Source organism: Squalius cephalus (assembly GCF_949319135.1).
Source record: "Squalius cephalus genome assembly, chromosome: 6".
Lineage (NCBI taxonomy): Eukaryota > Metazoa > Chordata > Actinopteri > Cypriniformes > Leuciscidae > Squalius > Squalius cephalus.
The window spans coordinates 14,457,566-14,483,460 of record NC_137127.1 but is presented as its reverse complement, the minus strand read 5'-3'; the positions used below and the strand labels follow the sequence as shown (position 1 = coordinate 14,483,460).

Here is a 25,895-nt window from a genome sequence, read left to right as displayed (position 1 = left end):
GTTATTTCTGTGACCCACCGAATTATTTCACCGTAGGCGTTGTATTGAGGAATCCCAATCCTAGCCCTATTGGAAATCTAAACTACTCTTGCCGCTCGCCATTGTCTGTGCACTTTTATGTAGGCTACATTACATTAATTAGGGGGCGTTTACAAGGTGGAGATCTGAAACCATTCAGCTGCGCATAATTTCAAGGTCATTTGCGATTTATAGCTTTTCTCATTCTGAAGAGAGGCGTGCTACGCAGTTTTTTAGTGCGTGCGTAAGTTCGTTCTCTGAATTAGGCCTACACGTACGCACATTTGAGAAATGATCGCTTGTACGCAACATGTGCATGCAACATTTTATAAATGAGGGCAGCCCATTGTGTTCAAGAATCTGCGTAGGCTGACTTCTGCTCTAGTGAATGGTGTTGACAATTACAATGGCATATGTTGATCAGAAAATAGCCCAAGCCCAAACCACCTACCAAAGAGACAAAGCTATAAAACAAGAACTCATGACAAATAGCCTAGAGTGTTGCCAATTTGAAAATTAATTTGGCTGAAAGACTATGACCTAAACTTTAAGCAAGCAAAATTACTAAAACCTGCCGGAAAATATTATTTATGGTGATTATTTAGATGATGTGTTACAGATATATAGTAATATTTACGTTATAAAAATCTATAAACTTTTTTGTTACTTCTTAAAACAATATGTAAAAATAGAGGCTGAGTAAAAGGCAGATAAAATAATTTATTTAAAACAAAATATGTGTAAGAAATACAATACAATACAATTTATAATCATTCCATATACAATTATGAGCATTGAATAAATGTTTGCACTTCTCATCTTTATTTGAAATCACCCCATAGAGCACCGCAAGAAAAGAAACAAATTAATCGGTAACACTTTACTCTAGTTAACATTAGTTCAATCATTAGTTAACATGAACTAACAATGAAACATAGGTAAAGCATTTATTAATGTTAATTTCAACATTTACCATTACATTCATTCAGAAGTTGTGTATGTTAATATTATTTAATGGACCTGAGCTATCATGAACTAACAATAAATAGTTGTATATTTATTAACTAACATTAACAAAGATTAATAAATACTGTAACAAATAAGTTACTCATTGCTCATTGTAAGTTAAAGTTAATGCATTAACAAACATTAACTAATGAGACATTATAGTGAAGTGTTACCCATTATGCAATAACATTATGTTTACAGATAATTCATAAAGATGAAAATAGAGAGAGATATATTTGAACAGTACTGCTTCAGATTAGATATAAAATTATGAATATGGGGGTAGCTGCCTTCTCAGTTCAGTCCATACCTCTGAATGTCGCAGAATTTGGAGCTTTTACTACTTTAGACTAAATTGTCACTGATTTTTAGATGAAAGTCCCCATCACAGACTATAATGCCACCCCCACTATGATGTGAGCATCAGCCTTGTTAGGCTCTGTTTTGGTGTCCAAAGAATCCAAACTGGATGGTGTGTCATCCTGTGTGCTGACTTTGTGTGTAGGGCAGAAGGGCACATATTTGGTCCATGTGAAGGAAGAGAGGCAGGTTTTAATTCCAAAGGGCAGCCCATACACGTCATCACTTTCTAAGGTGTTGTCTGACTCATTTTGGTGGGCCATGTTCCATGCAACAATGCCCCGTTCGCGTTTTGTTCCTGCAGGAATATTAAACAGACTGTTATCGCAAAGGCGCTAAGTTATTTGATGAATCAGATATTGGAATTGGTACAGTAACTGAAGCAGATTGTTAGCAGAACTCACCAGGTATTGTGTTATCAAGGAGAAATCCAAATAATCCTCCAACAAACATACTTGTTGTCAGAAGCACTAGAAGCACATGGTCCAGTTCAACAACTCCTAATACAAAAAGTATAGCACAGGAGATTTAATAGGAATTCAAACAGGATGTTGTGAGCAGATGGGTCTGTATTTATAAAGAGTCGGTATGTGCTTTTCCAGGACTGATCATGGTTTAAATGGCTACCTGTTGCTATAGATGTGGGGTTTTTCATTATCCAGTTAGGAATGGTAAGCCCAGTGAACATGGAGAATCCAAAGATGAAGATGTTGCGTGAAGAATTCATGTCTGTATACTATTAATAATGGAAATCAGTCAATATATCATATTAAATTAATAGTTTTATTCAGCGAGGATTGATAAAATTGATCAAAAGTGACATTTAGAATGTTACAAAAGATTTTTATTTCAAGTAAATTCTGTTTTTTTTTAAACTATCCAGACGGCAACATTGTGTCAGGCCAAATCCGTCCCACATCTGATACGTGGATTCCACACGTCCCAGATGTGGGCCGAATCTTGGCCGACACAATGTTGCTGTCTGAGTTTCTATTCATCAAAGTACCTTGAAAAAAAATGATCATGGTTTCCACAAAAATATTTAGCAGCACAACTGTTTTTAACATTGATAATAATAAGAAATGTTTATTGAGCACCAACATCAGCATACTAGAATGATTTCTGAAGAATCATGTGACACTGAAGACTGGTGTAATGATGCTGAAAATTCAGCTTTGCCATCAGAGGAATAAATTACATTTTAAAATATATTAAAATAGAAAACAGTTCCTTTAAATTGTAATAATATTCTATAATATTACTGTTTTTACTGTATTTTTGAACAAATAAACACAGCTTTGGTGAGAATGATACTTTTTTCAAAAACAATCTTACCGACCCCAAACTTTTGACCGGTAGTACAATATGAGCACCTAATGTGAAGCTTTTTGCATTAACAATTCTGGTTTTACCTGTAGGTTTGAAACACCAGCAGCCATAATGACCCCGAACATGACCAGAAACATTCCTCCAATGACAGGCGTTGGTATTGTAGTAAATATGGCTCCAATTTTCCCAAACATTCCCATTATAATCATTATAAAGCCACTGGCCACAATCACCATGCGACTACCAACCTGTAAAGACGAAAGGTTCCTCTCTGTAACTTCAATAAAAAAAAATTCCAAACAATCTCTCACAATCTCTCTTTTTTTTATTTTTTTTTAAGATAGTGGATAGTAGTGTTGTAAGCCTATGCAATCATTATGAAATTGAATTATTGTAATAAATCTTATCATTGTAAAATGTTGTACCTTGGTGATCCCCAAGGCTCCTACGTTCTCACTGTAGGATGTGGTTCCATTGCCTGTGCCCCAGGCACCTGCCAGCAGACATCCAATGCCCTCAATGCCAATGCCCCTGTTAATGGCATGTCTTGGTGGAGGTGGAGCACCAGATAACCTGGCACAGGCATGATAATCACCAACTGATTCAATCATTGAGGATATAACTCCTGCCAGGATTCCAAAAACTCCCGCCAGACTAACAGTTGGCACTCCCCATTGACCTGAATTACATATCCATAAAAAAATATATATATATATTGATGATTTCAATAACCCATCTGATAATACAACAGCAAAAATGAGTCCTGAAAAGATAGAGCAATGGTCATATAAAATACTTTATTTGTCTTAATTGTGCTGGTTGCAATACCTGGATAAGGAAATCTGAACCAAGGCGCCCTGCCCGTAACATCTCCTTTGATGTCAGTCCGAGCTAGATAGCCATATTTATCAGGGTCTGAGGGCAGGACATTGTAGATCGTCAGCAGGTAGCAAATCAACCAAGAAAGAGTGATTCCTAGCAGGACCTGAGGAAACAGACTTTGCTTATAAAGGTATTTTTATGAAGCATTTATATTTAGAAAACAGATATAAAACTTACAGGCATAATCTGAAATATGTAAATCCTGGTGGTGTGAAATTTCTTGGCTTTGCTGTATTTGGGGAAAGGTATGGCAATATGACGGAGGTACTGCGAGAATATCACAATCAAACACGTCGTCCTGTGGAGGACAATAAGACTGTGTTATGGCTCCGTGTCAGATTAAGTTTAAGTGTATAAGTATAAAAGGTGCTTTTAAGTTAAAGCATTAAAAATCCTTGCTGGACAGTCTGATTCGTTCTAGTGAATGTGTTCCGACAATTCAAGTAAATCAACTCATATACAAGAATTATTCTAGAATTGGAGTCACTTTACTATGTAATGTGTTTTCGACTAAGTTATGTTATTTGGGGTATTTTGTTATGTTTATTATAAATTTACCTGTTCAAGTTTGATACTGTCACCCTAAATGAGGTTTTCTTGCAAAATATATCACTGTTTTTGTGCTTGCTAAATATGTCTCTGATTAATATATATTATATTAATGTAAATATACACTATACAAATATATTTTTCATTCATAAAAACATTTACAGTAACTTGTTGTACTTATCTAGCCTACACTAAAAGCAAAAAATATAACTTTTTCTAAACAGTATTCAGTGTACCTACGTAAAATTTAGATTAACGATAATTAATTCTGAGAAAGTACAAACATGGAAGAGATGCCCCAATGGTTTCCTGCGTTCATGCCAGCGGAGTCAAACAGCGATAGGCCGATTAGTGAAATAGTTGGTGCGATGGTCAATGGGCCAATGAAACGCATGAAGAGGCCAATGAGACCGGAGAATCCCACCAGCACTTGGAATAGGGAGCCAACCATTATTGAGCCTTGGAGCTGTGCAAGAGAAGACAACAGAAACAGAATTTTAGCCTTATGTTATAACGATATTCTTTTAGATGTTGTGTTGCTCTATACAAGATAATCTTGTATAGCTATCTTCTTTTACATAACATCTTTACATCTGCCTTTCCATCTATCTAAATATGCAGTGGGCCCCAAAAGTATGAATTTCATTGGGTTAGAATATAAAATACTAATCCACGTCTTATCAATCAACTTGCAAACTGGTAATGGATTTCTCACTTTTCACTATTTTTGCATTTAACCAGCTGGTCCCAAGACCATTTTTAGTTGATGTAGGCCTACTCACTTTAGTGGAGTGAGTTTCCCTCAAGTTCACACGGGTGACCCTCAAGGAACCACAGTTCATCATTTCAACAAAAACATGTTGCAAGTTTGTTATCCAGAAAGTATACATTTTTACCAGCCATTTGATTTTACATTTTTTGATTGAGTTTTATTTAATACCATGACTTCTCTTCTCTGATGACGTGTTTACTCACACAAGGGAGGGACAACTTGTCACTCATCACAGCAATTTTTTCTACATTTTTTCTTGTTGGCGAAGCCGTTTCACTAAGATATACGTCATAGGGAAGAAGAGATTATCACTTCATGACGACTTTAACTATGCAAATAAAATTTGGGACTACTCTACACATGTATCCTTACATGGGTCTACCAGTAATTGAGATACTCACCACTTGCATTCGACTTTGCCAAATATCTATGAACTCGGGTGAGGTGGTGTTGACCAGGCTGGCGTTTTGTGTCCAGGCTGGACAGGTCCATTCAGGCATTGAAAGCAAAGCCATGGTGGGCGAAAGGAACGTAAACGTTCCACCCTGGAGAATGGGTAACCTTGCATTGGGAAAGAGAAAAACCTTGTCACCAAAAATCTACCTTTTTGATTTGGTATTGGTTTTGGTTTTGATTGTTATTTTTGTTTTTAAAAAGTGCATAGGGTCTCACTTTTTATATTATTGAGATGTGTCTCAAACCCTTTTGTCAACTTGGAAATTGTTTGGAGTTTGTTTTATAACTCATAATCTTTAATCAAAATAACTTCTCTTCCCACTTGCAGGCGTGAGGGCGGGACAACCTGTCACTCTCCGGAGATCACAGAAATGTTCAAAATCAAGTCCAATCCTAAATTTTGTACAAGAAGTCGTTCTTGCAACTTCCGTTTCATGTCAACTTTAACCCTTCCTGATCCCTTACTAAAGGGCAATGCTTTAACTAATCCATTTCAGCAAGCTAAAAACAAGGTAAATAAATAAATACGATTAGTAGATAAGATTTACTGTACTTTTAGTTTATTAAAATCTCATTAAATGTCATATAATGGCTAATTTTACAAGATTCCTACAAGTAAACATCTTGAGCTGTTTTATGCATTTACACAGCAAGCTTGCACCAAATCAGTTACACCAACAAAAGGTAATTTAGATAGTTTTAGGGGTGCTGGGACAAATTTTCATAAAATCAAAATCCTGAGGAATGTGCTGAACTTCTTGCTAATAAGATGGAAAATTCCTAATCCTATTATGGTTTTCAGCTACTGCAGGAATCAGTCTGACCAATGGCCCATATTTCTCTTATACATCAGTAATAGATTGTTTCAAATTCATAATGTTTGATTATCATAAAAGCGAATGCTCTCGAAGATGTTAAGGTCTGTAGAGTTAACATAGCAGGATTTCTTTGGCCTGTTATTCAGGCAAAGCAGCCCTAGCAGAACACAATAGGATTTCAGCCTAAAACATGCAGAGGCTTATCAGACGGTGAAAACATTGCTAAGCCATTATTCACACTTTAATAGGTCAGTGAACACATTCACTCAAAGTGTATTTGAAGGTATCTGCAGAAATTTGCTATATGAAAAACAGCTTTTCATTACTAAGCACCCATAGTTAAATAATTGACAAAGAAAGTCCCTTGTGTCTCAGTAACCACAACACAACACTGATTCATGACAATAATCAAAACACTCACAGGGCCCTATTTTAATGATCTGAAACGCAAGTATCAAGCGCGAAACGCAAGTAACTTTGTGGGCGGGTCTTGGGCGCTATTGCTATTATACCGGCGGGATAAATGACTCTTGCGCCCGACGCAAATCTAAAATGGGTTGGTCTGAAGTAGCTTCATTATTCATAGGTGTGGTTTGGGCGTAACGTGAAATAAACCAATCAGAGCGACATCTCACATTCCCTTTAAGAGCAGGCACGCTTGTTCCATGGCGGATTGCTATTATAACGGCAGATTTGCCAGGCGCACGCCAGGAGCGGTTCACAGCCGAGGAGACCGACGTTCTCGTCAGGGCCGTAAAAGACAGAGAAGTGACATTGTATGGGGATGGGAGAAACCCACCCAAATTTGCTTCGGTTAAACAGGCGTATAATAATTTGGGTAAATGTGTAAGCTAGTTTTATGCCTATTTTTTCACATCTTCATGGACACAACAATAATTTCCCTTGTGTGTTAATACTGTTCCTTGTAATAATGTATGGTTTTTTAAAAATGAGAACTGCTGCGTCAGTGTGTAGGCTAGATGAGATAAGCAAAGTGCATGCGCGTTGTGCACACGCTACATTGATTATGGCCAAGCATGCGCCCTTAAAATAGCATATGAATATGCGCAACGCGCCACTGACTTTAGACTAGGTTTTTCCTGGTCAGTGACGGAATTGTTTTCTAAACCTGCAAAATAGCACCAGGGAACGTTTGCGCCGGAACACACCTCCTCTTTGCGCTGGACCGCCCCCGGGAGCGCAAATTCATTTCCTAATTTACCGACGTGCGTCTGTGGAGGTGTGCGCGGGTGCGAAATAGGAATGATACATGCGTCGGTGTACAAAGTAAATTGCGCTGGGTACAAGATAGGGCCCATAGTGTTTCGTTGTTTAACCAACACCTCATCCTTAAAAAATCTTTACACGTCTTTACCTAATTTCCTATTTCGGTACACTGACTTTGGCCTTGTTTCTGTCAGTATTATTCATTTCTGCTGTGCAGTTTTTTCTCTGTGAAACATTGCCATGAGTGATAAGGAACCATACCTGACTCCAAAAGTGACCTGCAGTAGGGTGCACACCCCAGACACGAAGAAAATAGTACTGATTAGGTGACTTTGCGTGAGGCCGTCATGTTGTAGACAAAGGCCCTGAGACAATATCAGAGGAATGGCTATGATGCCACCAAAAGCTGTAAGATAGTGCTGTTGGAGAGATGGAGAGAATTAGTTATGTGCGTCTTTTTTAGTAACCTACTAAACACATTCTATGTGATGTCCGAAAGTCTGAGATCACTAATGAAAATGCTTTTATTTTTGCAAAATTTAATCATTTAAAGGGTTAGTTCACCCAAAAAAATGTAAAAACATTGTCATCAATTACTAACCCTTGTGTCGTTCTAAACCCATAAGACTTTCGTTCATCTTCGAAACACAAATGAAGATATTTTAAATGAAATCTGAGAGTTTTTTTTCTCTCCATTGGCAGCTCCGAACTACCACTTTGACGCTTCAAAAAGTTCATAAAGAGATCGCAAAACTAATCCATATGAGTGGTTTAGTCCAAATTTCAGAATTTGTTAACATTAGATTGTTAATGTGGTTTTAGATTTTGGACCACACTCTATTTTGAAACTGTAAATTTTTACTGATGAATACTGTACTGTTCATAGTGCATATAATCCAATTGAGATTGATCAATTTGAATTGATTTAGATGAGTCCAGTGATGTAAGATAAATCAATGTTCAGAGGAAGATGTGTGCTTACCTGAATCCCCAAAAAGATGCAAAGGTACCATGGTGGAACATCGGTGACACAATATGCTAGCTTGTTACGGTCTCCCTCCTCTGAAAAACTACCTCTTCCATCCTCATTTCCCGGTAACTCACAGAAGCGGTCTACACCATCAACCTAAAGTCAAGAGAGATTAAACAGTTTCTGTCCCAGCAGATTTCAATCAACAACCTTTCCTAATTCAGTCAATTTCACATGGCATGTGTAAATATTTTTTCACTTCCACTCATTTGGATTTGTGAGTAAAAACCAATGCACCTCGCTCCAGAGAGACTGGTCTCTTACTTTTGTATTGCTGTTTTTATAATGAAAATGACTGCAATGTCAAAGAAATTGGTGTTGTATGCTAAATAATAACTTTATATATCAAAAGAGAAATGGGCTCTGAATGATACACGCACATTGCTTCAGTTACACATTCCAGCCGTTAAAACACTGAGCATGACCACAATAACAAACACATGAGTAATGTTTGAATCATCTTGAGTGATTAGAATCGTTGGTCATAAAAAGAAATTATCACACACCATAGCTTTTTACAATTGTGTTTGTACATCTGTACAACTTATACAACTGATAACCTGACTGCAGTCTGGCGCAACTTTTAGATTTAAGCAATGAAAACAAGCAATGTTTCACACCCATGATCAAATACATTCAAACTTCAAAGTCCCTGGATTAAATCTGTCCATTTCTAGAAGCTTCTAGAAGACTAATTTAAGAAATAATCAAGTAATTCTACATCAAATTTCTGTCTATTAATGGAGGTTACTTACAGTAAATGCATAGTTATCCAGCCCATCTCTGGTCTTCTCTGGAGCCATGAGTGTGGAGACAGGAGGCAGTGTAGAATTCTCAATGGAAATTCTAAAAAGAGAGAGGGCAAGAGCTAGTTAAGGGCAGCATAATAAAGAAGAGACGAGAGAGGAGAAGGGGGGGGGGGGGGGGGTGGCGGGGGTAGAGACACGGGACTGGATATGGGATGCTTTAGTTGATTGTAAATTCAATGGGACCCATCAGCTGCTCATGTGAACGCAATTACACCACAACTTGCAGGCAGCTGACCAGAGCCACGTGTTGCTGGAGCAGAGCTCTTTCTGGCTTAAGAATACACACTGACACACACACACAAATGTGTGCATGTGCACCAATCGCCATGCAATGCATCTTGGAAGTCTTTCTGTCTTTCTTTCAATCAAAAACAAAAGAGAATAATGTATTACTTCTCTCAGGGCAAGGGTCATTTTATGTTGCTGAATGATTGCTTGGTTTATATTGTAACTTGGTGTGAGGTTGTTATAGTAAACTAAAACTAACACCATTACATTTTTGTTACTTGAAGTAAAATACACTTTCATTTAGTTTAACTAAGTATTAAAATAACTAAAACTGAAAAAAATTATTAAAAAATAATAACTAATTATATATTAGTACAGTATATATCTTATAAATATAAATTTTACTTGATATACAATGTATTATAATGGGAAAATCAAGACTAAAATGCACAACAGTATTTAATATATATAGTACTTAAGCACATCAACAAAAAACATCCAAAGTATATAATATTTGATATTTTTCAAAAGTTCAACATTATGCTGAAACTGTTTCCCTGCAAGATTTTCTACACTGTCTCTGCCAGTGTAGAAAATCCTTCTTATTATAGCAATTATGTGATCCTTTTACTTATTTTATTTTAAAACCTGTGATACTATACTGGCAGTATTCCTGTTATCCCCATATGACAACGTGTGAACATAATGAACTGTTAATTTATGTGCCTATAAAAACCTAACTTTCAAAAATAAACCCGAGAAACATTTTTGGAGTAAACCATGAATAATATCCCTTTTCTTTCTTATGTAATTTATTGGATGTACCGCAGAGAATAAGGGTTTTACATTCCTGTAAAGCTCTCAAAACCAGACCAATGCAAGACTTCCCAAATACTACGTATCACATGTCTATCATTTTGCAGATTTATCTTAGATAGTGACAGGACAAACCTAATCATCCAATCATTCTCTCATCAGATCAACCCCACTGAATGCCCAGTAAGCTCTTGTGAACATAAGAACATTTATTTCATTAGACCATTAGAAAATGTTAAGACATGCCGTCTACTTACCTTAACGGAGATTCCTCACATGAAATGAATCTCACTGTTTTAATAGGGCCATCCTGTAGTAAATGATTATGAAGGTCAAGGAAGTTTTCCAGATAATGCACATGTGATCTTTCACCCTCTTTTCACTGCACTCATGATTTATAATGATGTGCCAGATTTCCTGGCCAATCAAATTAACGTGTTTGAAAACCAGTAGATGTGCCACATAGTCTGAGAAAATAAAATCACATGCAGTCTGGTGAAGAATGGACATCTAGAAGTACAGTGTGTCATGAGGTCTTTTTCTCAGCCTATTCTCTTCTTCATGTACTTAGACATGCTTCATTCTACCATCAATACATTAAGCTGATATGTGCAGCATGCATGCATGAATAGACTAAAGGAATGATGTAGCTTATTATGAAATATCTTACTTTTAGTGATCAGTAATTGTTTCAATGGCAGTAGATCCTCTGTGATTTACAATTGTACAACTACACTGTAAAAAAAGAAAAGTTGACTTAACTTAAAATTATAAGGCAACTTGCTGCACAGATTTTTTGAGTTGACTCAACTAATAGAGTTTACTCAACTGGAGATGTTATAGTTGAGTCAACTCAACTATAGAGATGTTTTAGTTGAGTCAACTCAAAAACATCTGTGCAGCAAGTTGCCGTATAATTTTAAGTTAAGTCAACTTTTCTTTTTTTACAGTCATTAGTTATAGCCATGCAAATTTGATCTTCAGAGCAGCTCTGTGGCTCAAGGCACAGTCCTTTTTGGAACCGAGACTGTGATGTTAGTGGCCTTAGTTGTAACTGTGTAACTAGTTAATGCTCAAGATTATAGCTCAGATATAACGGCTAAGTTATACAACCTTCCCACTCAATTTGAACAATGAATTTGCATGACTTGTCCAGTCATTCATAATTTTTTAATATTATTTCAGGGTTCTCAAGTTTTATCAAAAGCTTGGAGGAAGCCCTAATGGAGCTGCGCCCCCGCCCCCCAATTTTACCCATTGTTCATAATTAACCAGCACAAATTGAAATTATAACAATTGGTAAATCTGATAAATGACAGAGCAATTCATCACATCAAATATACTCTTTAATGTTATATTTCAAAATTACAAATATACAAAAATTACAAAAATATAACAAATTGCTCCAAACAGTTTGGAAAAACAAATCTTTTTGCATTTTGAATGTGTCTAGTCGAAATGGTATAATGATTTATTGTGTGGTGGGACATTGTGAACAAATGACATATTAGAGTATTAAGGTGTGTGTGTGTGTGTGTGTGTGTGTGTGTGTGTGTGTGTGTGTGTGTGTGTGTGTGTGTGTGTGTGTGTGTGTGTGTATGCAATGGCAATGATTAATGTATGTTTTGACAGGATATAAAATATTACCCAGAGCACTCTGCTTTAATACATGTAGCCTTAATGTAACTAGAAAGACTATTAATACAGTATAATATATAATTTAAAATAAAATGAAGAAATACATCTTCATTCCTTCCCATATCCACTAACATTTCCCTTAGTTTCAGATAACGTAAGCTAGCCAAACTGAGCCAAAGCTTCTGGCCTAGTTGCAAAGTAGTTGTAGAGTTTTTGACTGCATCAATAATAATGTATACAATGGGCTATATATTAAATGTTCTAGCCTAAAAATGTTAGACGAGCTTTCTTCCAACTTACCTGGCTTCTCCATCACGACGTGTGTTCGCGCGATGTTGTTGGTTACCTAGTAACGAACGTACGGTGTGTCTCACGGCCAATGCGTGAGACTTGAGAACCCTGATTATTTATAGAGATTGCACTTTCAAAGAGCATCTAGCTGATTACATATTTAAGAGCTGTGCATAATTAGACAATATGGTCACTTTAGATATGTCCATGGCATTTCCATTCCAGAAATTTACAATTGTACAGTTCCCACTGATCTATATAGAATGACATTATATAGATCAGTGACAGTTCCCTATTTTATAATTATTGTTATTTTGCTCATAATTTCAACCACTTCCCTTTAAGCATGTAACGTACGTTCTTTTCCAGCAGGTGGCTGAATAGCATTTAATAAGATTCTTGATTTCAAACACAATAGCATTATATTAAGGTTAGCCCTAAATATGGGAATTTGCAGATTGAAGTAGCTGAAAACCTCTGACATTTTCACATTTATTTTGAGAATAAAAGGCTAAATGTATGTGTTGAATATTATAATTAATTATTATAATTTACATATGATTTACATCATTATATTTTTATTGCACTCTCTTCAACTGAACTATGTATACATATAGCCAGGCCTACCACTAACAATATCTACTAATGATACTATATGATATAAAAGATGAGGGACAAGGGGGAGGGAGTGACGTCACGGGTTAAGAGACAGAACTTCTGCCCACTTTGCATTCCGTGTAGATGGCGCCGGTTTTCCTCATGACATTTTAAGTTAAAACCGGGAAAAAAATGTGTTTTTGATGGATGGAACTGTAGAGCAGTTTATCACAGCACTGTTTACAATGAAGCAATCGAGTCAAGCCCATGACACTCGTTTAAACATCATTTAATCATCAGCAAACAGGAGGCGCATCGGGACGGAAGGACTGCAGCATTCACCTGAATCTCCTCATCAGCCTTCGCCTCTCCGAGAGCGCGTGAGGGACGCAGAGATCACACCCGTCCGGAGGCGATGGCAGCCGGGGGAGGATGCGGGGAATCGGTGGATCAGTACCGGGCCGAGGTGGAAAGGCTGACCCGTGAGCTCGCTGAAGCAAACCGGGAGAAGATCCGGGCTGCGGAATGCGGTCTGGTGGTGTTGGAGGAGAACCAGACGCTCAAGCAGCAGTACGGGGAGCTCGAGACCGAGCAGGAGGCTCTCAAACAGGAGTTGGAGCAGCTACAGGAGGTAAACATAGCTTCGATGAGCTGATATAAATGTATATGTGTGTATATGTCTGGAACAAATGTCTGTAAATGTACATAGCCTACATACATGCATGCATACACACATACACACACACACACACACACACACACACACACACACACACATATATATATATATATATATATATATACATATAATTTTCTATTATATCATAATAGATATCATATTTGACATTTATTTTAACCTCTCTTTCACTACCCATACCATAGAATTTTCATGGTAATGTTTTGTAAGTATATTTTGAAATATTGTTGAAAGAAATTGAGTTTCCTTAGAATTTTCATGGTACTGTTTTGTAAGTGTATTTTGAAATATTGTTGAAAGAAATTGAGTTTTTATTTATAAAAAAAAAAAAAAAAAAATCAGTGCTGTTGGTAAATTTAGACTTGCTCAAGCAATGATTGATTCTGGTGTCACGGGTTCATGAAGAATCTTTGGTGTGTCAGGAAGGTTTGCTGTGCCGTTGTCCCATATAGTCCATCCCTGCTGTGAAATTCTGTCTTCTTTCTGTATCTCTGATGTTTACTCAATATGGTCTATACAGTATAAGTGAAATTTTATCGTCTGTATATTTGTATGTATAAATCTCAGCACTAAGCATGTTGTTGGCTTGTTTAGTGTGATGTGTGAAGCTTTTATGAATCATTTGTATGCACTTTTATTGTTATAATACTCTCAAAACTATTTTTGAAACATCATATTCGCTCTCAGTTCATGCTTTTCTTAATTTTGGGGTTTTCTTACATCCTTAATGATAAGAACAATGAGGCAAATGGAGTAAACAGTAACCATCTAAAGTGGACAGGACACCCATTGCTGTATTCAACTGACCACACTGTAATGTATCCTGGGACAAATGGGCTCTTTTAGAGAGGTGAAATGATGAAGAGATAGAGATGAAAGGAGAGAGACAGAGGAAACTGAGACAAAAGATGGAAGATACTTTCTGACTGCTGCACCAGCTGCAGTGATCCAGGGACTGTGGCTTCACAGCACAGTGTGAATAACCATTACAGGTGATGACAAAGAGGGGTAGGGAATAGGGATATAACATGTTCAATTGTCAAATCTGAAAGTTGCTCATAATATGTCATATTTGATACTAGGTGATTTGTTGTATTACACCACCGTTCAAAAGTTTGGGGTCAGGAAGATTGTTTAATGTTTTTGAAAGAAGTCTATTTCACTAACCAAGGCTGCTTTATTTGATCAAAAATACAGTAATAACAATACTATTTTGAAATATTATTACAATTATTGCATAAACAATTTGAATATATTTAAAAAAATGTATTTATCCTTGTGGTGGCAAAGCTGATTTGGTGCTCAAGAAACATTTTTCATTAATGTCAATGCTGAAAACGGTTGTGATGCGTAATATTTTTGTGGAAATGGTGATAAATTGTTTTCAGGAATAGAGCGTTCAAAAACAGCATTTATTTGAAATATAAATCTTTATAACACGGACGGTATAACACTTTATAACAAGTCTTTATTGATCATTTTGATCAATTTAATGCATTCTTGCAGAATAAAAGTATTCATCTCATTTTTAAAAAAAAATCTTATTGACCCCAAACTTTTAAATAATAGTATGTTGCTTATAGGAACTTGTACAGTAATCATGGCCACCACTGAAGCAGTGTAGCCTGACCTTTTGACCTTTGTTTAGGTTGTCTTCATTAGTGTTTTCAGTGCTGTTTAAAAAAACTAGCTCAAATACAAATTCACCTTCTGAAAGTCACATAGAAATATTAGTTGACGTTATTTGGACCCGTCTAGGGATGCACGATATTATTGGCACATCATCGGAATTAGCCGATAAAGGCTTAAAATGAAGAACATCGCCCGATATGAAAAATTATGATAATATGACATGTAATAACAAAAAATATTGATTTTATTATTGTTAGTTTCAAAGCTTTCAATGTAGCCTACTCTCTGTCACATTCACCGTTTGTCTTCCTCATCTGTCTCTGCACTACACTCCCCAGAATCCTCCTTGGCGCACACCTGCATTCACTCTCCTCTAAGTAATTATCATCATCACCTGTACCTCATCATCTCACCCCTTTATATTCAGCACTCTTCCTTCACTCCTTGTCTGGTCTCGTCAATACACATCTATTCATGACTCACAGACTCTCTACTTCATCTACCGGCATACTTACCGTTGATCCCGATCTTCTTCAGCCTGTCTTCAGTCCATCTTCAGAGAATCTTCATCATCTGCATCTGCAAGAGAAAGAGAGACTTTGTTATCATTCAGTTAAGCTTCATCCAATTATACTTACCTGTGTTCCTACCTACGATCCCAATCTTCTCTGCCAGTCATCATTCCGTCTTCTAAGGAACTCCTTCATCATCATCATCTGCAAGAGAAAGCGAGAGAGAGAGAGAGAGAGAGAGAGAGAGACTTGATTACACTTCAGTTAAGCTATCATCTGATATTCAACTTACTGTTTACTCACCTGTTACGTTGTACCGATCCATTCTGCAAATTAAAATATCAAACTTACCATCTTGCCTGCTTCGTTTGTACGAAACCTGACAGAAGACCAGACCATAATGCAGAGCCCCACGGAAACTACAAACCTTTTCCAGAATGGTCGATCTCTTGAGGAATATGCAGAGTTTTATTTGGATCTCTATCAGGATGTGAGCTGGGAGGAGGAGGATCTTAAATTGCACTTTTGGGGTGGACTAGAGGATCCTCTCGCCCAGATACTACTGCTTGATGATATCCACCGGACATTCATGGAATTTGTTGATCGCACGCTATGGGTGTGCGGTTCCTCTCTCTCCGTGAGAATCGTCCAGCCAGATCTCCACATCCAATCCGAGCCATCCGATCCAGAGCCTGAGCCATCCGATTCAGAGCCAGCCATCTTCACCATGCCACCCTTCATCCGGAAGTCAGCCGAGCCTGTACTTCACGCCAGTCCAGCCGAGCCTGCGCTTCACGCCAGTCCAGCCGAACCCGCACTTCACGCCAGAGCTGCCGAGACCAAGGCAGTATGTGTTGGCCCGCCGCCCCTGAGACTGAGCGTCATGCCCGCCGCGCCTGTGACTGACAGTGTCCAGCACTGAGCCCTCTTCACCGCTGGTCCCGTCCAGCTCAGAGTCTTCGCCGCTGGTCCCGCCCAGCTTAAAACCCTCTTCGTTGCTGGTCCTGCCCAGCACAGAGCCCTCATCGCTGCCCAGCACAGAGCCCTCTTCGCCGCTGGTCCTGCCCAGCTCAGAGCCCTCTTCGCCGCTGGTCCTGCCCAGCTCAGAGCCCTCTTCGCCGCTGGTCCTGCCCAGCTCAGAGCCCTCTTCGCCGCTGGTCCTGCCCAGCTCAGATCCCTCTTCGCCCCTGGTCCTGCCCAGCTCAGAGACTTCTTCGCCCCTGATCCTGTCCAGCCCAGAGCCGCCTTCGCCCGCTGTCTCATCCAGCTTAGAACCAGAGCCTGATAATTTCCCCAAGAAAATTTTTGGGGGGGGGGGCTATAAGTCCTCTGGGGGGACCGTGGAGGCCTCACCGACACGGTTCCCAATGCCGTCCTGGCCACCCGAAGGGTCCTCTCCGCCGTGGCCGCCCGAAGGGTCTTCACCGCCGTGGCCGCCCGAAGGGTCTTCTTCGCCATGGCCACCTCCTCAGCCTGCACCGCCGTGGTCCCCTGCTCAGCCTGCACGGCCGTGGTATCCTCCTCAGTCTGCTCTACCACCATCCTGGAGTCCGTCCATCTGCACCCGGTCAACCTCCCCGTCACGGACTTCAGGATGACCACCCCCCCGCCTTGCGCCTACACTCCCCAGAATCCTCCTTGGCGCACACCTGCATTCACTCTCCTCTAAGTAATTATCATCATCACCTGTACCTCGTCATCTCACCCCTTTATATTCAGCACTCTTCCTTCACTCCTCGTCTGGTCTCGTCGATACACATCTATTCATGACTCACAGACTCTCTACTTCATCTACCGGCATACTTACCGTCGATCCCGATCTTCTTCAGCCTGTCTTCAGTCCATCTTCAGAGAATCTTCATCTGCATCTGCAAGAGAAAGAGAGACTTTGTTATCATTCAGTTAAGCTTCATCCAATTATACTTACCTGTGTTCCTACCTACGATCCCAATCTTCTCTGCCAGTCATCATTCCGTCTTCTAAGGAACTCCATCATCTGCAAGAGAAAGCGAGAGAGAGACTTGATTACACTTCAGTTAAGCTATCATCTGATATTCAACTTACTGTTTACTCACCTGTTACGTTGTACCGATCCATTCTGCAAATTAAAATATCAAACTTACCATCTTGCCTGCATCGTTTGTACGAAACCTGACACTCTCATTATAAAAATAACTTTAATAATGTTTTAGTTCTAACAAGTACGTTTTTGCTCAAAACTAACCGAAATGAAAAATTATTTGTTTATGAACTCTGCACAGGAGAGACTTGGTGATGTTTCCAAACAAAAGGAAAATATATCGGCATTGGCTTTTTGCCAAATTGAGTTGTAATGCATCTATCATGCATTCCCATCTTATTTTGTTACCCTAATGCCCCCTAAATTCCCCTGAAGTAAAGCAACGACTATGACTAATGGGTCTTTGTTAAGCTTGACAATATGAATGCTTATCTCAGACATGGCTATTTACTGACAGCAGTGAGTCATTTGCAGTGAATAACTGTCATGAAATGGTGTCATTAATTGCATTTTTTTCATGGCAGCTCCCCCTAGATCTGGCTACTGTAGTCTGCCCCGTGGGCTTGTCTTTAATTAATTCTATCATACAAATCATAATAGAGCTTGTCTTTCCTAGCCAGCCAAAAATTAGGGTCAGTTTGAAAAAAATCACCTTCATTGTATCAATTCGTTTGGAATTGCTAGAACTTTGCAGCATCTGTTAGTTTTTCGCAATGTGGTAAATGTATTTTATCTATTCAGATTTAAATTCAGAAAAATTAAAAATGCATTTTCCTGTTTATTTAGGAAAGCTTTGAGTACAGAACATGCAGACAGTTTAAATTCAGATTTATCTTTTAGGGTTAATGATACAATCACGCACATCTGTTTGGGTTCTTGCCTTTCAAATAGTATCTCTGTCTCTTTCTTTTCAAAGCATCTGTGCTGTTTATAATAGAGTCTGTCTGCGGCTGATAGTCTTGAAGGGCACGAGTGCTGGAGGTGATATTTTATCTTGAAGACTGACTTGCTGTATTTGGTCTTTCTTTCTCTTTTTATCTGTCTCGGTTCCTCCTTTTTTTTTTTTTTTTGATGAATATTAAACAGAATATAAAAGACCACACTGCACCATTTGCCTTTGGGCTCCCAGCTCAAATCCTTTGAGAGTTATCCTAGAATTTACTTGCAAACCAGATTTTCTAAATGTGCAAGAGAAAGGAAATACCATATGAAATCTTTCTGAGGACAGTTTTAGAGACGCTTCCACCATATACGGTACACACCTTTTTTTAAAGAAATTGTTTGTATTTGTTTTTTGTTGTTCCCATATATCCAAGTAAGAGCTTTGTAATTTGTTATTATTGCTGTAATTTTCCACTTTTGTGTGTTAAGCATAACTGTGGTGGGTATTTTTTTAATGGAAGTGCACATATTTAGTTAGCACACAGTTGGTGGGTAATTTTTCCTTATTCATAAAGTCAGAATTGATTTTAGAACTCTTATTATCTTGTTAAATGCAGCATAAAGATCAAGATAATTAGAATTTGGGCATTGGAAAACAGGCCAATGCCTTTAGTTTATTAAATGTTGGTAAAAAGGAAATGCTACACCTGTATAAACCCCAAAGCCTGCTTAAAGGGATAGTTCACCCAAAATTGAAAATCACTTACTTAACATGTCGTTCCAAACCGTTTAGTTTTTTTTTTTTTAGTTTTTTTTGCGGAACAGAGAAGATATTTTGAAGAATTTTTCAACTCTTTTTGTCTATACAGTGAAAGTCAATAGTCTAAAAATCCAATAATCTAAAACAATGTTAGACACCACTGACTTTCATTGTGTGGACCAAAAAAACATGGAGAAAAACATTTTTCAAAATTTATTTTGTGTTCTACAGAAATCTTCATTTATTCAGACCTACAATAAGTAAAGGAGTAAAGTGGTTAATAGTTAAGCATTTGTTTTTCAATCTAGGCTACTTGTGGTAAACAGCAAATAGAGCTCAAAAGGTTTTTCGGTCCCTCAGGACACAGAGGAAACAGACTGTTGAGTGTTTTATGGTTACAAATGGAGGGTGTTTGTGTGTACTTGAACAGTGTAGTGCCCTACAGTTCTGTTTCCACTGAAATGCTCTTGATGTGACTTGATCTACATTGATAAGACTTAGATTTATTTTGGAGATGCTGCACATCCAATATCTGAGCTGAAAGTTTATATTCTAGGCTATAATTATTCTTTTATTCAGAGCAACTTATATTGCTTTCAAGCTAAACACTTAATTAGTTAATGCATTCCCTGGGAATCAAACCCATGACCTTGTCATATCACAATGCCATACTGTTTAAGATATGTACTTTTAAACCATATAATGTAATTTTACTCTATGAATGATCCTCAAAGGACTCAGTATGCCGCAAAGGCTGAGGTTCTTTTCTCACAGATGTTTAATGCAGTCATCGACATAAACACCAACACCGTACACCAACACCTTGGTAATGAATAAAAAGGACAAATAAAAAACAGTCACACATTCAGTTACATAGAAAACACACATATGCCTTTAAACTGAAATAAATAAACAGAAAATACTTCCACATTCCACTTTTGCCTGCTTGTGAGCTAAGAGGGGGGTTGATTTCTTGATATTTCTTTATTGGATAACTTAATCATCTTAAACTTTGCGATGATTAAACTTTGTTCTACCTCTTCATGTGGATGATAAACCAGGAAGACATACAAAAAGCATGGTGGTAATAAGATAAAATATAACCAAAAACTCTTTGAAAGAATAAATATTGCACAAAAAAATAACAGTTGAGTGTAGAAATCACAATAAGCGTTATGAAATAGTCAAAGTATAAAAAATATTATGAAATATTATATATTAAGTTTAAGTACAAGCGCCATCTAGTGAAAATAAACATCATAGATGCAGGTGGTTTTGTAACCGCAAATACACTTACAGTATGTAAAAACCAGCCTCCACAACTTTAGTTAACATTTATTATGAAGCTGAGCTTAAAGCCCTGCATAAAGTCATAGATCTATACCTCTTATGTATTATGTAGGGAGAAAGCAGTTGGTAGTACACAAAGTAAGAATGTAAGTGGTATCGAAAGGTGGAGTTAGGTAGGTTGGAATACTGATGAACTCTTTGAGTCTAGACCTCTTTTGAATACTCACAAAAGGGCATAGAACATTTATAGGTCATCCATATGGAGTCATAAATCTGCCTGTTCTAGACAGAAGAAGAAAAATAAAAGAGAAGTGGTAAGAGACAGACAGAAGGATGCGGTAAAAGAACCCTCACCACCCCTTCACAAAATCAACAGAGGTTCAAGGAGCTAATCGATAAAGACTGGTGGACAGGACAGACCCTAGTTTTTCTGCCCAGCCCCCATAGCCTAACCTCTTGGCACAAAGGAACTCATCTCTCAAGAACCCCCTAGAGGTGAGAGATATTGATTTGAGCCTCTGATGCAAATGATTGTTGTATTGTGAGCCAGCACCATTCTCCAAATTAATACCAATAAACAGCATTTTCAGTGCTACTAACAGTGCAATTCTACTACTAAACTGAATTAATTATACATCATTGCTGCTTGCTACGGGAAGCATCACTTTTTTTTTTGCTCATCCTGAAGGTTAAGTATAGATAAAAGCATCTGCCAAATGCGTAAATGTAAACTTTGGTGGTGCATTACTCAGAAATGGATGATACCTCAAATTATACATCTGGTTGAGCGGGTTTTTTACCATAATTTACCATAATTTTCACATGATGAACGATAAAATAGAGATAGCGTCTTTTGACTTGGGCAAGTAATAAACCCACTTAGCAACCATCCAGAAAGCCCTATAATGACCTATCAATGTCATAAGTCCCTGCTTAAGTACACTCTAATCGATGCGCCCACTTAGTGAAGTAGCCAAAGAATAATTTGAAACCTGCCAATAAAAACACCAGAAAGGCTGTATCTGAATATGCCAATCTAGTAGTTGTCTCTTAAGATTTTCAAATATCTAACAGTTGTAACTTTGTAAATTGGCGTGGCTTTGGGTCTGTACCTTTTAATCAAGCAATGATCAATCGGTGCCTCTCTTCATCTCTCATTGAAGACACTGCCTAGACTAGAACCCTGCACAGTTTTTCGCTGTTTATTTCTGCTGCAATGAGACTTTGGGAAAGAGCCGGCCTACTTTACCCAGGGGTGTGTGTATTGATTGTTGCTTTACTTTAGCCTTCTAGACTGCAACTTCAGTGCCTGCAGTAAAAGAAACTGTGGGCTTTGACAATTAAATGAATAAAGTCTCTGTTATGACTGTTTCAGGCAGTTGTAGACTATAGACTATATATCCCTCATTTGTTCTCTCACTAAGTGTGACATATCCATTTGCTGCCTCATAAAGTGTATCACGGTCAATACACTTCCTATTCTCCTTTCACTTTGTAGAGTTTTTTTCTCTCATTACTTCATCATCGAGAGAAACCCAAAAACATCTCTAGATGTCTATCTACTGTATCTTATATGAATTTGCTTTCCTAAAATGCCAACATTTAAACCCATCCATTTTTATATCCGTTTATAATCCGATTGTTCAGCAGTCTACATTGAACATTTTATTTTCATATTAAAAACGTGATTTTCATTTTGATGTCTTGATTCACAGCTGATCTGTGGTAGATAAACATTCTAAGGCAACATGCACCTTATACTCTTCCAGTGTAGACACAGTGTTAGACACCAGACATGTATGATTATATCAATATAATCCTCCACTAAATCTCATTTCCCCACCACCAATATTATTTCCATGCCAGCAGCATGTTAAAAGCAGACTCGGCCATCCATTACATCCTGTTTGGATGATACCCAGTTGCACATTTTCCTGTCCTTCAGTGTTTGTATGTTCAGGTGGTTGTGGCCCATGGCTCCTGACCTGTGTGCTAATTAAATGGGACCCTGCCCTGTCTCAGTTCACTTCCCAACATGTATATAGGACGCTCGCTCTCTAAGGATGGCTACTAAGTGATGATGTTATAAGATGCTTGAGGCAAGGGACTGGAATACAACCTCTCTATACAGGGCAATTTACTGCCCTAAAAGACTCCAGACCTGGACTAGTCTGTGCACTTTGAAAAAGAGACAAAAAAGGGAGAGACAGAAAGAGAGATACCATATCATAATGGCTCATACTGTTTTAAGTGTGATGAATGGGCTTGTTTTCATTGCCTTGGAGGGTGCAGCAGATTTATTGTTTGTTATTTAATGAAATTTACATTGAAGTGAACTGCCTGCCATACAAGTTGCAGATAATTTACACATTAACTGACAACCCTATTGGCAGTGCGCAGTGCTGATATGCAGTAATGCTGCTTACCCAAAATAAGAGATTTAAGAGACTCTGTTTAGCTAAAGATGAGGCTGTTTTCATAGTCTGTTTTGTTACTTTGCATGCTGCGAATTTTAATCTCGAACATAATCAAATTCTGCCTATCTCTTTCAACAAGGTATAATAAAGAAGAAAAGCCTCTTTCCTGCTCTGGGCTCGTAAATCCCAGGCGACTTCTACCCCAAAGGGTGATTTGGAGTAATATAGTCCTCTATTATTCTCACCCTGCATTCCATTGTCAGCTGAACATGTGTTGCAGTGAATAAGAAGTGCTGCATTGCTGCAGAGATGTTTAGCTGAAGAACTGTTCAGTGTTTCCTCCTCCCCATCTTTTTTTTTTTTTTTATGAACACTTACCAGAAAGGTCTGGTTTAGTCTGTAATTCAATTCAATTCACATTTATTTGTATAGTGCTTTTCACAATACATAATGTTTCAAAGCAGCTTTAAAGAAAATCCAGGTTTATACATTATAATTTAGAGTAAATTGTTATCAGAGGTGACTGTGTCGATTATGTCCATATGTCCACAATGTACAGCTCTAAGATAATACAAATCATGCAGTTAGCTGATATCATGAATTCATTTAGGCAGAAACAATGAGCTCATTCAAGCTAATAATTTCAAGTTGTGATTGTAATGATTACAATATATAGAAAATTTGGCAGTGGTGCATGTTTGTTCAGCGTTGGCGTCCTCTGAAGTCCTGGCAGGGGTTGGCACTTGGCATCACGGGCGTCACTCTTCATGGGTTTTGAGTCATCTGAAATCTTCATAAGTGGCTGGATTCAAACTGGAGCTGGCTAAATCTCTAGATACCTCGGGATGGGTATCCCAAGGTAGAAACAGAAAAGCAAATGGAAAATATCTAGCGTAGCTGCTGTTCATAATGTTTCAAGTAATACATAGTCATATGTAGCCTGGCAAGCCAGACCTACATCACGATGTTAGGTCTCGCAACTCACCATAGACACGGCTCAATCCGAGGGGCGGGATAAACGGCTATCTTTCAAATTCCCTCTGCACGCAATAGGACAGCTCTTCAACCAACCAGAGCGTTTTCCCAAAAGCGGAGCTTACGTTAGTTGATAGATTCAACTTTTGAATCTGGCTGGCAAAACTACGAACACATCTTCCTTTTTTAAGAATGACTTAAGTGCCGTTCTTTGCTCTTTTCTCAAAGAAAAACTTAACTCCAAGTCCTCCAGAGTCGCGGCCAAAGCCGATTCGAAAGACTGTTCGCCAGCAGCAGCAGTTCTTTGTTTTCAAGTAGCAGGGAACCGTCGCAACTCTGTCGTCAATATGTTAAGCCCGCCCCACCTACTCTATACACGATGTGATTGGCCTGACCCAATTTAGGTTTTTACAGCTCCGAAAGTTAACGGAGAGTTGCTAGACTACCCTGGCTGCAAAATACATTTTGCTGCCGCTAGGGTGCGTCTAGATTTCTAGGCTAAGTCATATGCTTTTGATCTGCTATAACTGGAGAGTGCAAGGTTATGAGATGCATTATGCGAATGCTTGGCTAAAGAGATGTTTGTTTATCTAGATTTGGTAGAGTGTGTCTAGTTCCAAACACTATCAGGAAGACCATTCCAGAGTTTAGGAGCCAAATGCAAAAACGCTCTCCCTCCTTTAGTGGACTTAGATAGGTACTACCAAAAGTCCAGAGTTTAAGACCTTAAAGAGCGTGATGGATTGTAGAGCGACAGAAGTTTGGTTAAATACACAGGAGCTGAACCATTAAGGGCCTTATGTTCAGTAGCAATACTTTGTAATTGATACAGAACTTAATAGGTAACTATAGTGCAGAGATGATAGAATTGGGCTTATATGGTCATATTTTCTCAACCTGGTAAGAACTCTGCTGCACTAACTGGACTAATTGTTGCTTGTTTGTTGAGGATTCAGGACAACCACCTTGTAGTGCATTACAGTAATTCAGTCTAGAGGTCATTATGTGTACATGTGTTTTTGGTCCAATAAATAATACATCAGTCTTATCCAAATTGAATAGATACAAAATTACTGGTCATCTAATATTTATATTTTAACACACTCTGTCACTTGGATAGTTTAGAGATTTCATCTGGTCGTATTGTAAAATATTTTTTGATCAAATAAATGCAGTCTTGGTCTTTCAAAATCTCCCAACCACAAACTTTTTAACAGTAGCTTATTATGTTTCAACTGAGAATTTTCCATTGATAATTGATCATGCTAATGCTGGAAAATATGTTTTGAATGCTGGTCTCCATCATAGGATGCTGGTGTTTTGTGTGTCCGCTTTAGACTTAACTAGCTTAGTCTTTAGAAAGTCCAAACTGGTCAACCAGCCTCAATTCTGCTGTTGGCTATGCTGGTCCACCTGCTAGACCAGCAACAAACCAGAACTTACCGGTATGAACGTTTGCAGGTGCAAGCTTTTCAGCAAGGTTTAGTTCTAGAACGAAGATAGTATTATTCGCTTTCTCTCACTGCTGAGGAAAGCATTCTAGTCAAACTCCACCCTGGATTTATAAGCCTCCTGAGACTGTGAAAACAGCCCTGGTTCCCAGAAACCTGAAAACATACCCTGGTGGTACCTGCTAAAAAATACAACAACAGGAAATTACCTTGCGTATAGGATTAGAACCCCACCAAAACTCAACAAGCTCCAGGTGTAGCCATCGCATTGGTTGTGGACTGTAGCTACTGTTAGTTCTCATCAGTACTTTTGGCCAGTACTGAAGCCAGTTAAAGTATTATTCTTTTGTCATAGTAATGTTGGATTTGTCAAGCAGTACATATCAGTGCAATGTGTATGGCAGTTATTTTGCTTTATTTTTTATTGCAAA

At 38.2% G+C, this 25,895-nt stretch overlaps 2 protein-coding genes across 4 annotated transcripts in view; one reads left to right on the top strand and one right to left on the bottom strand.

Annotated features, from left to right (window-relative positions):
• Window positions 1–719: 719 nt before the first annotated feature.
• Window positions 720–12,286, bottom strand: slc23a4 (solute carrier family 23 member 4). Its single transcript, XM_079874812.1, has 14 exons — window positions 12,241–12,286; window positions 10,560–10,612; window positions 9,205–9,295; window positions 8,402–8,545; window positions 7,681–7,838; window positions 5,320–5,479; window positions 4,431–4,612; window positions 3,775–3,895; window positions 3,544–3,700; window positions 3,141–3,394; window positions 2,799–2,963; window positions 2,014–2,122; window positions 1,791–1,886; window positions 720–1,684 (listed from the first exon to the last, which is right to left on the bottom strand). Exons 3-14 carry the CDS (start codon window positions 9,250–9,252, stop codon window positions 1,419–1,421), a joined length of 1,860 nt encoding a protein of 619 aa, XP_079730938.1. The 5' UTR covers window positions 9,253–9,295; window positions 10,560–10,612; window positions 12,241–12,286; the 3' UTR covers window positions 720–1,418.
• An 853-nt stretch (window positions 12,287–13,139) lies between these two features.
• bicd1a (bicaudal D homolog 1a) overlaps window positions 13,140–25,895 on the top strand; it is a 41,586-nt gene continuing 28,830 nt past the window's right edge. For all 3 annotated transcript variants that reach the window (XM_079873452.1, XM_079873450.1, XM_079873451.1), the window contains exon 1: window positions 13,140–13,459. In XM_079873452.1, coding sequence (XP_079729578.1) covers window positions 13,244–13,459 — 216 coding nt within the window. In that variant the 5' untranslated portion in view covers window positions 13,140–13,243. The remainder of the gene's footprint in view (window positions 13,460–25,895) is intronic.

Bases quoted from the DNA above. Each gene is read 5' to 3' on its own strand.
- slc23a4 (XM_079874812.1), bottom strand. From the start codon at position 9,252: ATGGCTCCAGAGAAGACCAGAGATGGGCTGGATAACTATGCATTTACT. The intron at 4,613-5,319 runs GTGAGTATCTCA...TCTCTTGCACAG, and splicing joins GGCAAAGTCGAATGCAAGTG to CTCCAAGGCTCAATAATGGT. The intron at 3,896-4,430 runs GTTTGTACTTTC...TGTCCTCCACAG, and splicing joins CATTGGGGCATCTCTTCCAT to GACGACGTGTTTGATTGTGA.